At 37.3% G+C, this 11,967-nt stretch overlaps 1 protein-coding gene across 1 annotated transcript in view; it reads left to right on the top strand.

Annotated features, from left to right (window-relative positions):
• Positions 1 to 11,967, top strand: part of LOC107733766 (serologically defined colon cancer antigen 8 homolog) — a 52,011-nt gene that overhangs the window by 38,204 nt on the left and 1,840 nt on the right. The window contains exon 17 of the mRNA XM_016545551.1: positions 11,348 to 11,453. Within this exon, the coding sequence (XP_016401037.1) occupies positions 11,348 to 11,447 (100 nt within the window). The 3' untranslated portion in view covers positions 11,448 to 11,453. The remainder of the gene's footprint in view (positions 1 to 11,347; positions 11,454 to 11,967) is intronic.

The following is an 11,967-nucleotide window of genomic DNA, read 5'->3' as shown; positions in this document are numbered from 1 at the left end:
ATTATTATTATTATTTTTTTTTTTATTCTTGTGATGGTAAAGCTTAATTTTCAGCATCATTACTCCAGTCTTCAGTGTCACATGACATGATCCACCAGAAATCATTCTAATATGATGATTTGCTGCTCAAGAAACATTTCCCATTATTATCATAAATTATTTTCAAGATTATTTGATGAATAGAAGGTTAAAAAAACAATTGAAATACAATTTTGTAACATTGTTTTTACTGTCACTTTTGATTCATGTATTGTATCCTTGAAAAAAAGGTATTACTTTCTTTCAACCAAAAAAACAACTTACAGACTTTCAACTTTTGAACGGTATGTACTTTGTTCTTCAGGAATTACATTTGGTCAGACTGGTTATCAATTCAAGGAGCCACTGATTAGATTTACATCCTGCATCTTTCTAACCTCTCAATATGTCTATAATATTACTTGGAATCAGATTCTGTTTCTTTTTTTAAATCTGATAGATGTGAGCATTGCGCTCATACCACTTCAGACCGCGTGTGTGTGTGTGTGTGTGTGTGTGTGTGCGTCAGTGTTTCAGGCAAGGGCACATGTGGCCACTGAGTGTAGGGTTGAGGGGCGTCTGGCACACAGCCCGAGCCAGCATGTGGGCGAGTGAGTGAGTGTGGGTGTATCCACAGTACCTCCAGCCTGAACTGAGCTTCTGCTGGGCGCACAACATCCTTCTGTTTCCTCCACAACTTTACATATTAGCGAATATCCACCTCCCCGAACCAGAGAGAAGCAGATACAAAGAAAAGTTATGTTTCCATTGCCACCCCGTAATGAAAAGGATGTTGTTTTTAGATAGTTGTGCAGTGTGGGCATGTAAGTGAGCTTTCCTCACATAACTGGAGCTGTTAAAATGGTTTGTCACCTTTGCAATTACGCAACATTTCTCACAAGAGCTCACAGACCGAGCTCAGAGGTGAGATGGAGCGATTAGGGAGAATCTATATGTGTTAAATATTTATAGTTCCATTTACCATAGAAGATACATAATCACAGCTTATTTTATTTGACTTGTGTACACACTGGAGATGATTTTTCGTTGTGTTATTCATAATGGATTTAGTATGTACTAGCTAATCATCAATACAAAGCGAACGTTTCAATGTGCATGAGGGCAAATTTCATGTGCTGGCCAAAATAGAGAAAAATCAATTTGTGAGAGTTTACCGCATCGCACCGTTCCTCTCTCTCGCTGTCTACGTGCTTTGTTTATTGCGACGCTGACACACACATTTCTCCTACTGTTGGTATGTAAGACAGAAGGTGCCGGAGCCAAACTTCAGCTCTCGGCTCTGAGTAAGAGACTGAGAGGTCTGGTCCCTCCCGCGTCTTCAGTGCCCCGGGTGTCTCTGCTCTGTAGGGCACTTCACCCCACCGCCCGTGGGTTAAGGTGTACGCGTTAATAAGTTGGTGCAAATGGCTCCGGCGTACATGCAAATAGCCGGGGCCCCACCTCAGATATTCTTGATCGGGCGCGCAATCTGTGCTGCGAAGAGCTGCAACAGCGTGGCACACATGAAACATTTGGAAAATCAGCTTGATTTATTTTTACCATTCGAGCCAACGCCAAGCAACACAGGGGTTTTCGGCACACAATGTTTCATTCCTGCAAGTTATTTATTTATTTTCCACGTGGTATTCGCATATTTTCTGCCTAGAGATTAGGGCCAGTGATATATGAAAGGCTCGGAGTGTTGGCCAATGATTGTGCATAATAGCCTCGGCTTTATAGAGAACATCAATAATACATATGTGTGTCAATCCTATTTTTATTTTGTAAATGCATTCTGGGCATCGCTTTACTGCTGTGTAAGATGGTTGATGTTAGCGTGGTAAAAGCCACTTTGGGATGGAGTAATCATTTTTTTAATTGTTTATTTATTAATATTTCTGCCTGATTTAATATTGTCTCATTAATGTACAGTTTAAAGGGCAAAGACTTTAGACCTCTATATTTTTATTGTATGATTTGAATTTGTAAATAATGTAGAAATGATGTTCTAATTTTCTAATATAAAATGAATTAATTTGAAATAAGGATATAATTTTTGTACTATTAGCACCAGAAACATTCAATATACGGTTGTTAAAACTTTATTTTATAACTAACTTTAATTTAATGAATGCGCCTAAGAAGATATTTGAACCAGACTCTGGTATGTCTCCAGTATTAAACATAGAATTAATGTTGTTATTATTATTCATATAGACTGCAACATGTATTATAATTTCTTAGTATCGCAATTTCTCGTTACTGCATAACTGTCAGTGCTTTCAATGAATCAATCAGACTGGTTCACAGATCAGTCTGAATGGTTCATTGCCAAATTAGTCTGAATCAAAATAGTTTTTTTTTTTTTTTTTAAGTCTTCATCCGTTGTTCACAAATTACTCATAGGAAAAGTCATAGAATTTCATTGTTCATTTAATTTTGGGAAGACTGAATAGAAAAAGCATAAAATAATGCATAACCTGTCAAAATGAATTTCAGAAAACATTAATGGGTATTTAACAAGAAAAACTTTTTAGGAAAATTACAAGTCCTGCGGAGTGGCATGCTATACTCCATCTAAATTATAATTTTGCTCATTCTTATTCATGCCGTTTTTACGCCCTTAAGAGACATGCTTTTGTGCTTTATAAAATGTATGTCACACTGCAGAACCATGTATAGGAACTAGTGAAGATAATTATATTTATTTGAAGGTGATTAAAAAAAGTACCTAACATATCGACTTGTACATTCAAATCAAAGTCTCGTTGTTGAATAAAAAATGGTGTTTGTCAACTACCCTGATAGAGAATCATTTTAGGCTATCTAGAAACAGAACCCAGCTTGATATCTGATTATTTGTTCAAAATTTCACCTGCTCCGAGACCCCGCTCACACAAGCTCCTCTAACGTTCTCTCCTCTCCGCTCAGCCCCACAAACACACATCTGCCAATGAGAGTCTTTACCAATTATCACTCCCTCTCACCAACACACACAGAAGCAAACACGCTCCTGTTCCTTAAAGGAGTGTTGTAGCATATACGCAGATGTGTGCCTAAATCTACAGGCTTCTGTCAGCCATATGGCGGCATAAAGAAAGATGGTAGTGGCGTGTGGATGTGCGCGGAGGGGAGCGTAGATGGAGAGCAATGTGTAGCAGTAGCTGGAGCGCTGCTGAAAAGGCTGGAGGAGATGGTGCATTGGAACAAATGTCCGCCTGCGCCGGGGCCGAGAACAGCCGCGCTGCTGCCGGGGAGATGGCTGGGCCTCGGGCGAGGGCTGCTTCATCTGGTTCCCTACCACCCACCCCCGCTACGCACCCCATCGTTCACTTACACACACATTCGTGCATTTAATACTATGTGTGTGTGAGAAAAAAAGGCATGCCACTTTTCCCGAAAGCAAGAAAGCTTAGTAAACTTTTCACTTGCAAATGAAGTTGGCATGGAGTGAAGGAGATGGCATGCGTGATGTGGATGATGCTTGTCACTGTTTCTTTAGCATCCGTATGCTGATCATTGTCTTTTCTGGGTCAGATGTACAGTACAGTTTTTTCATTCAGTCTGCTTAGAACAAAAGCTTTTGAAAAGAGGTCAGAATTATTTGGACTTCTCTTCTTCATATCTAATATAATAATTGTGCTTCAAGTGTCATTATTTAATAGTGGGTAGGTAAGCATGACATTACAACTATTAAATCTGAACTTCAGAAGAAAAGGCAGAAGAGAGAAAGATGTCAATGCAGCTGAAGAGAAATCCTCTCACAGAAGTGTTAAAAAAATAAAGAAAGAAATGCAAGTTTGCTAGATTTACGATGTTAACCACCACCTACAATTAGAAAAGAAAATATAAAAGTCTAGTTAACATTTGAGTTTGGTTTTGATAAGTGTCAGAATCTAGTGATTGGGATCAAATGCATTAAGTATATCAGGATATTATTTAATGTCTCTTTTACCTTGTTGATCATAATCATCATACACTACCATTGAAAATTAGTTTGAATGAAGTCTCTTATGCTCATTTATTTGATTAAAAATACAGTAAAAACAGTAATGTTGTGAAATATTATTGCAATGTAAAATAACTGTTTTCTATTTTAATATATTTTAAAAAGTAATTTGTTCCTGTGATGGCAAAGCTGAATTTTATTCCAGGCTTCAATCTGACATGGTCCTTCAGAAATCATTTTAATATGCTGATTTGATGCTCAAGAAACATTTCTTTTTATTAGCAATATTGAATACAGTTGTGCTGCTCAATATTTTTGTGGAAGCTGTGATTATTTTTTTCAGGATTCTTTGATGAAAAGTTAAAAAGAAGAAAATTTATTTGAAATATACATTTTTTTTGTAACATTATAAATGTCAACTGATATTTCTGATCAATTTAATGCCTCCTTGCCGAATAAAAGTATTATTTTCTTTAAAAATAAATAAATAAATAAAAATCTTACTGACCCCAAACTTTTGATTGATAGTGTACAAAGAACTTCAAACTAATCCTAGAGTGATACACTGCAAGAAAAAAGAAAGAAATCGTAGAAAAAGTATATAATGCCCTGGCAGTTTACATTAAGTTTTATGGAGTTTTTCTTCAACCCTACAACACATCACTAAGCGAATGTATTTTTACGATCATTTGTATTTTTCATTTTTGCTTTTTCAAAAACTGAAACTGATGCCAGGTGGCTCTTAACATTAAAAGTCGTGGTGTAACATCACACACACTCCTACTCTTCATTATGCAGCTAGGGGGCAGCAGGGAGACTCTCCACCCTAATTTCCCTCTTTCCTCTACCCTTCGTGGACCAGCTGGCCCACACTGCCGGGGGCAACAGCTCTGTGGTCTGCTGACAGAGCCTTGTGGAGCGGTGGCTCGACTGCTGCTGCTTACGCGGGTGCTGGGCACATCCCAAGGCATGCAAACTGTAAAACGCTACGTGGTGCATCCAAGCGCTCTCTATCCGGCGCTAAGACCCCATTTATAACATCAAATAGTGCTCACTTAGCTCCTTTCACAGGCTCTGTGTGTAGTTTACGCAGTAAAAGCTAATAGTGGTAACAAACTTTATAGGGATCTGACATCACATATGTTGTGTAGCCTAATGTAAATGTTTGTATAATTTAAGAGCAGATTCTTGTTGTAGCATGTAGTCTAGTAGATCAAAACTTTTCTCTGGCTTTTTGGTTATTGTGTAATGTTTGTAAGGACAAACAAAGTTACAGTATTGTATTTTAGTATTACTTTTTTATTATTATTGCAATAATTTATTTTAAATTGATTTATTATAATGTCATACAGTTTTTTTTATTTGTTATTCAGTGTCATACTGAAGAGAATTTTGATCTATTTTGCTATTTTATCCTTTTTTTAATCTTTTTATATAAATTATTATTATTAATAATAATACTAATAATAAAACAAAATAAATAAATGAATAAAATACAAATTACGGCTTACCAAACTCATACGGTCTCCTAGGCTAATATTCATGTTCTTTATATCTTTAAGATTAAAGGGCTCCTTTGCAGGGTTTCCAGTATTGGTGGTCATTAGATTATGCCACTGTTTAATAGATTAAGCGTTGTGTTGTAAGCATGCAGCCATTTTGGGTCAACCTATTTGGATATGGATAGGTGGACTCGTAAATAGGTATTTTGCAATTCATAGGTAGGGTCAAAAGATCTGGCCATCTATTCACTGGCCACACGCACTGCTGTCTCTGTAATCCAGTTTTAAGATGCACAAGCCCAATAAGTCAGATGAAAAGGTCATTTTCATAACCACTCTATAAGATTTCATTTTAAATGTGATTTCTGTATTTGTGTTGCTCCGAAAACAAATTCAGATTGTAACTGACAGTATCTTGTGATATTTATTGTGTATCCAAAGATTGATCTGATTAATTATACATTTGGGTAACATTTATATGTCTACATGTGGTCCACACTCAGTCCTGTAAATAACAAAAACACAGATAGATGAAGCAGAGATCATGTTCAACAACAGAGATTAACAGGTTAAGGCTGTGAGATGATATCCTAGGCCAGTCGAGCTGTGTCTGGCCCTGGCAGAGCAGGAGGGTTTAGGGAGGAGTGAGGGACTGCGTCCTTGTTGCCGCTGGCAGGCCTGTTTTAACTAGGCAAGCCAAGACAGATTGCATATATTCTATACCGCTTATCCTTCCTCCAAGCCTCACATACCCACGTCCCACCACTATCCACAGCATGCTGCTGAAGGGAGCCTCGCAAATTCACCGGATTTAGTGATTTGTCATTCCATTTGTTGAGATCTTTTTCTATTGGTTTGTTTGTGCATTGAAGGAACTAAACCTGCCTCATTTGTTCTAATATGCTGTACTAAGTAACTGCTAATGTTTCTGTTTTTGTGAGCCCTGTTCTCATTAGAATATCCTAAAAGAGATAAATGGTTTTATTTGTGTAGCTGTACTGTCCAGAGACCATTTTCACACATGACATTTATATAATTTAGTCTAAAATGATTTGTAGAATCAATGATTGCCAGGGCTTTTCCTACATTTTATATTCATGTAATGTAAATGAATGAATTTTTAACTCTGTATGTCACTGTAAATTTCGCTTTGTATGTGTTTTTTTTTTCCGTCTGTTCACAAGAGATGAGAGTGTATTCACTGCTTCTTGCCAATTCATTTGGCCAATGCTAAACAGATGCTAAGCACTGAACATCGCTCATAAAAATCACATACCCTGAGGCCACAGCAGGCCACATGAGCAGAGGAACTTCAGTCCAGTCCATCAGCATCAAGACTCGCTGTACAGGTGGCGGCACTGCAGGCCACTCACGCTCTTGTACCGTTTATTATACGAACTCGCAGAGTGCCACATCAACATCATAAAGTTAAAGTAGAGTAAAGAGCTAAAATATATTCACCAAAATACTTCTTAAGGCAGTGTTTGAGGAGTGGAGTAAAGCAGAAATTGCCACTTATCACCCCCTATATCTCATTTGAGGGTCTAATACAGTGTTGTGTGTTTGTTTTTTTTTCTTCCTGTCTTGAGCTGCCAATCCATAACTAAACTGTTGTTTTGGTTTTTGTTATTTCATTAGAATTAACTAGATTGCTTCTTTTAGCCAGTGACACTTACGCATAACTCTGATAATTTATGTTACTAAAGTGAGACAGAGACAAAAACACATCATAATAATAACAAAATTAATGGTAACACAAGCAGGTAACATATAAGTGCCCTCATTCAATATATTTTTAAATGGTTTTGAAGGAAATTAATAGTTTTATTCAGCAAGGATGTATTAAAGACATTTATAATGTTACAAAAGATTTTTTTTCCAAATAAATGCTGATCTTTTTTTAACTTTCTGTACATCCAAGAACCCTAAAAATACGTCGATGAAAATATCAATTGAGCAATAAAAACAAAAATCTATTCTTGAGCAATAAATCAGCACATGAGAATGATTTCTGAAGGATCGTGTGACACTGAAGCCTTGGTGAGCATAAGAGACTTTTTTTTATTTTTCAAAAACATAACACCAATCTCAAACTTTTGAATAATAGTGTATGTTTTTGGAGTTTTTAAATTGTAATTGTTTTTCAATTATAAGTGTTTAAATCCTTTTTTTATTTACCAGTCAACTCACAGACCAATTGACCCCATCCTTTATGGACCACCAGTGGTCCTCAGATTGATCAGTTTAAGAACCACATGATATTTTGAAAATTTTAGAACAATTTAAATTCTTACTGTTTAATTTGCAGGATTGTTTATAAGTGTTCCATTTACACCATTTGTAACTTTTTTCCCCCAGTAAATCAGTTTAATGTGTAATAATTGCTTTAAAAACTAAAGCATAGTATTCTCTAGTTGGCATTTGTTGTGTTTTCTAAATATGTTAATGGCCAATACAGTTACCTGAGCGCTCATTTCTGCCGTGTCTGTGTTGCGCTGGCTTCAGTTAGCCTGGGAGCCAGCAGATGGTGTCCTTTCACCAGGGTCAATGGGGAAGTTCCAGCTCTCTCAGTAGCGGGCAGAGGCAGCAGTGTCCAGGCCGGGCCAGCTCAGCCCAGCTCCATGCACTAAGCTGTATTAAAAACCTAATTAAGTTGCGTGCCAGTAAATGGAGGGAGGTTATTGGATTTGCAGCCTTAGCTGCTGGACAGCCTTCTAATTTAATCAGACTCCCGTTGTGAGTCCAGCTTCAGAGATGACTACGGGAGTTATCTCTCTCTCTCTCTCTTTTTTTTTGTTTCTTCTATGGGACGGTTTATGGGAGTCAAACACAGCCCTGAACAAGGGCACGGGTCGTGCACATTGGATGGATTTGTGTCTTTTCCCTGAGTGGCTTTAGAGCAGATAAATAGGGGGAGATCGAGAGCTGTGACATTTGCTGATTAAGGGCGGTGTGATTGTATAATAGGTTAATGCAGCATGTCTGTCTCCAGAGGTGCAAAGGTGCTGCAGATGGCTTGTGTGTGAGGTGAGGGAATTACACAACCTGCTTAAAGTGCTTCAGGATGCCTGACATTATACTGCCTGCCAGACTTTACTGAGGCCACAGAGCTGATTCTACTCATTCAACATAATGACACTCTCAGCATAAAGAGGAAACATTGCAATGAATTGGAATAGACAAGTGATATTATGTCAGGCTTCATTAGATTTAGCTGAATTATGAAGAGTCATCCATTAGTTCATGATCATTCCATTAGTTTTTGATTAATCCTGACAATGTTTAATTGCTGACTGCTTGAAAAATACTCCAATATTATTAAACTCATACAATACTGTTAGTATGAGTTTAATAACCATAGTTTGGAGTTGGATTTTTATTTTTTTTATGATTTTGAAAGAAGTCTCTTATGCTCATCACAGCTGCATTTATTCGATCAAAAATACATTAAACAAATACTCTTTTCTATTTTAATATATTTTAAAATGTAATTTATTTCTGTAATGTCAAGGCTGACTTTTCAGCAGCCATTACTCCAGTCTTCAGTGTCACGAAGTCCTTCAGAAATCACTCTGATAAATCATTCTAATTCTAATGTTTCTTCTTATGATCTGTGTTGAAAACAGTTGTGTTGCTTAATATTTTTTTTGGGGAAACTGATGCTTTTTTTCAGGATTCTTTGAAGAATAGAAAGTTCAATAGAACAGCGTTTATTTAAAATAGAAAACATTATAAATGTCTTTACTTTCACTTTTAATCAATTTAATGCATTCTTGCTGAATAAAAGTATTAAGAAAAAAAGTATAAAAAAAAAAACAACCTTTTGATCGGTAGTGTACGTACCTTATAAACATTGTTTCATAGTCTATGAATGTGATTATTTTGTATATAGTATTATTAATTATTTAATCAATTATAAAATGGTGTTATTATTATTACTGCTGTTGCTATTATGATGATTGTATTAAATTAACAATTAATAATAATAATAATTTCATTTTACATTTAAGTGTTCTTTTTTTAATTGATTTTAATCATTTACTTCTGGGGTACGAGAGCTGTAAATTCATGTATTTGGATCTATAAGCTCACTGTATTTTTCGTTTCAGAAATCATTAGCAGAGTCATAGATGTCAGTCACATATAGTATACAACTCATATGTCATATACAGTAACTCATAAGTCGTACCGTAAAGTATGTCTGCACACAGTTTACACATATTTACTTTGAGTGATTAGAGTCTGTATTTCTGCATATTAATGATTGGTTTTTACTAATTCTGAATCAGTTTTAAACAATAAAACTCATGTATTTTGAGAAGAAAAATAAACCCGGTGTCAAAAAAGCAGATGGCACACTAACAGAGCTTAAGCGGGTTTACAAAAAATAGACATGTTCTTGCAGCTCTCACTTGTTAAGTTTCTCTTATTCTTCTATTTCTTATTTATTTCACATTTTGGTAAACAATAGCAGATGAATGGTACTTTCTGAAAGACCCGAAGAACAGCAGAAATGGTAGATAAAGGTTTGGATGGGTGCACTAATACAGAAGAACATTTGGAGCTAAGTAGTGTGTGGAGGAGGTTAGGGCCAGTGTCAAAGCGTTGCCAGACTCTGGAGGTGGGCGGCAGCAGTGGCGCCAGCTCCCTACACAGCAGGGCCCGAGCATGGGACAGGATGCCCACCACAGCCCTGTGATCAGCCCTGTCCAGCTCACACCAGGAAGTCCAGCAGAGAAATGAAAGGAAAGAAAGAGGATGAGGGCGAGGGAGACAAAAGACAACAGCGCTTGACTGAGGCCTGAGGACAGGAGCAAGCTGTCTAGCGCAGGCAGATGAACTATTCTGCTCACACTCCCAAATAAGACGGGATTTAAGGAATCAGAGGTGAATGACAATTATCGTGAAAAGCAGAGTCACATCTGCTGTCACACCAGACACGGAGAGAAAAGAAAGGCTTTAAAAAAGGCTCTGGCCCTAGTGAACAGGAGAAGCTGGAGGCCTGTTTTCAGCTCTTGGAATCCTGTACAGAAGCACATTGACTTTCTGAAAAATTATCATTGTTCATTGTTGCTTAACCTATTTTCAACATATTTAGACAGATTCTAAATTTTATGTCATTTTTATTTTGTTTATATTAAAATAGACATAAGTGAGGGTAGCACCATATTTAATTTCTGACACGAATGAAAAGGTGGATTTTACTGTTGTTTAACAAAATACAGATTCTTCAGCTGATGAAAAATCCTTCCAAAAGACTTTCAGTAGACAAAAACGTACTTAAAATAGTTTTGAAAGTTGTGAAAATGATGTGATCTAAGACCTCTGTACAGTGCATGCCATTGTAAGGACTGCTGTCAAAACATCTCTTTGTATGCTTTTCACAAAGGAACATTGATTCGACCAATGATGTGAGTGTGGGGCGGGACTATCTGTTTGTCCAGCCAATGGCAGATGGGGCAGAGTCTACTTTAATGGTCCTTTAAGAAGAAGTATAGCTCCAGTTCCTATTTACTTTCTATGTATGGAAAAGAAGCTTAGATATTCTGATGTCTATTTTTATGTTTTAGAAAAAATAATCATATGTTTTAAGTGATATAAAAAATGACAAAATATACTCTAAATAATTGCACTGTCCCTTTAAGATTAGGATATTCTGTTATATGTTCACTTTGTGAAAATGATGTCTTAACAGACAAAAGATTTTGACATTTTCTGTGAAGTTTCTGAGCAATTCTGTTATCTCGACAAACAGCCCAAAATTCACATGCTGTTGAAAAACACCCAAGGCCAAGAGAACATTTATGAAACTCAGTCTGGTACAGTGATAACTCAGTTCCTTTTCTCTGCGTGTGTGTGTGTGTGTGTGTTTTGTCAGACTGCAGCAGCTGGACCAGCGCTGTCAGGCCAGTTCCCAGCAGGTGCTACAGCTCCTCAGCAGACAGAAGCAGCTCGTGCACGACACACACAACCTGTAAGCCCAGGTCAGTCTCTGTTATACTGTACTCATACCTCAGCTTGCTCTTTATCTTAAAACCTGATGATTGCCTGAAGGTATTTGTAAGTTTAAAGTGGAAGTCTAATGCTATTTCATGCATTCTGACTTATTTACACTGAGTTGGATTCTCATACTAATCATGACCAAAGTCTCAAAAAACGAGTTGGATGTACGATGGAGTATTTCTGTGCCAAATACACTCCTTCAGGGTTTGTATAAGTTTCGGAAAGGTTTTTTCGAGTATGGCCCTGTATGACTTCATAAAGGGTGGAAGAGCGCATGCACGCATCAACCAGAGCGAGAGCAAGAGCAGCACGTCAACGCAGGGGTGTAGATTACGCGGGGGACGCGGGGGGCAGATGCAGGGGCGTAGATTACGCGGGGGGCGTGTCCCCCCCCACTTTTAATATCCCGTAAATTCGTCCCCCGCACTTTTTCGGTCAAGTATGTTCGCATAGAGATTTTCAAGAGCCGGTGTGAATAAATGTATGTTTCATTCA

Source organism: Sinocyclocheilus rhinocerous, unplaced genomic scaffold (assembly GCF_001515625.1).
Source record: "Sinocyclocheilus rhinocerous isolate Xijiao unplaced genomic scaffold, SAMN03320098_v1.1 scaffold789, whole genome shotgun sequence".
NCBI lineage: Eukaryota > Metazoa > Chordata > Actinopteri > Cypriniformes > Cyprinidae > Sinocyclocheilus > Sinocyclocheilus rhinocerous.
The sequence above is the reverse complement of the archived record's forward strand: the minus strand, read 5'-3'. Positions and strand labels throughout refer to the sequence as shown.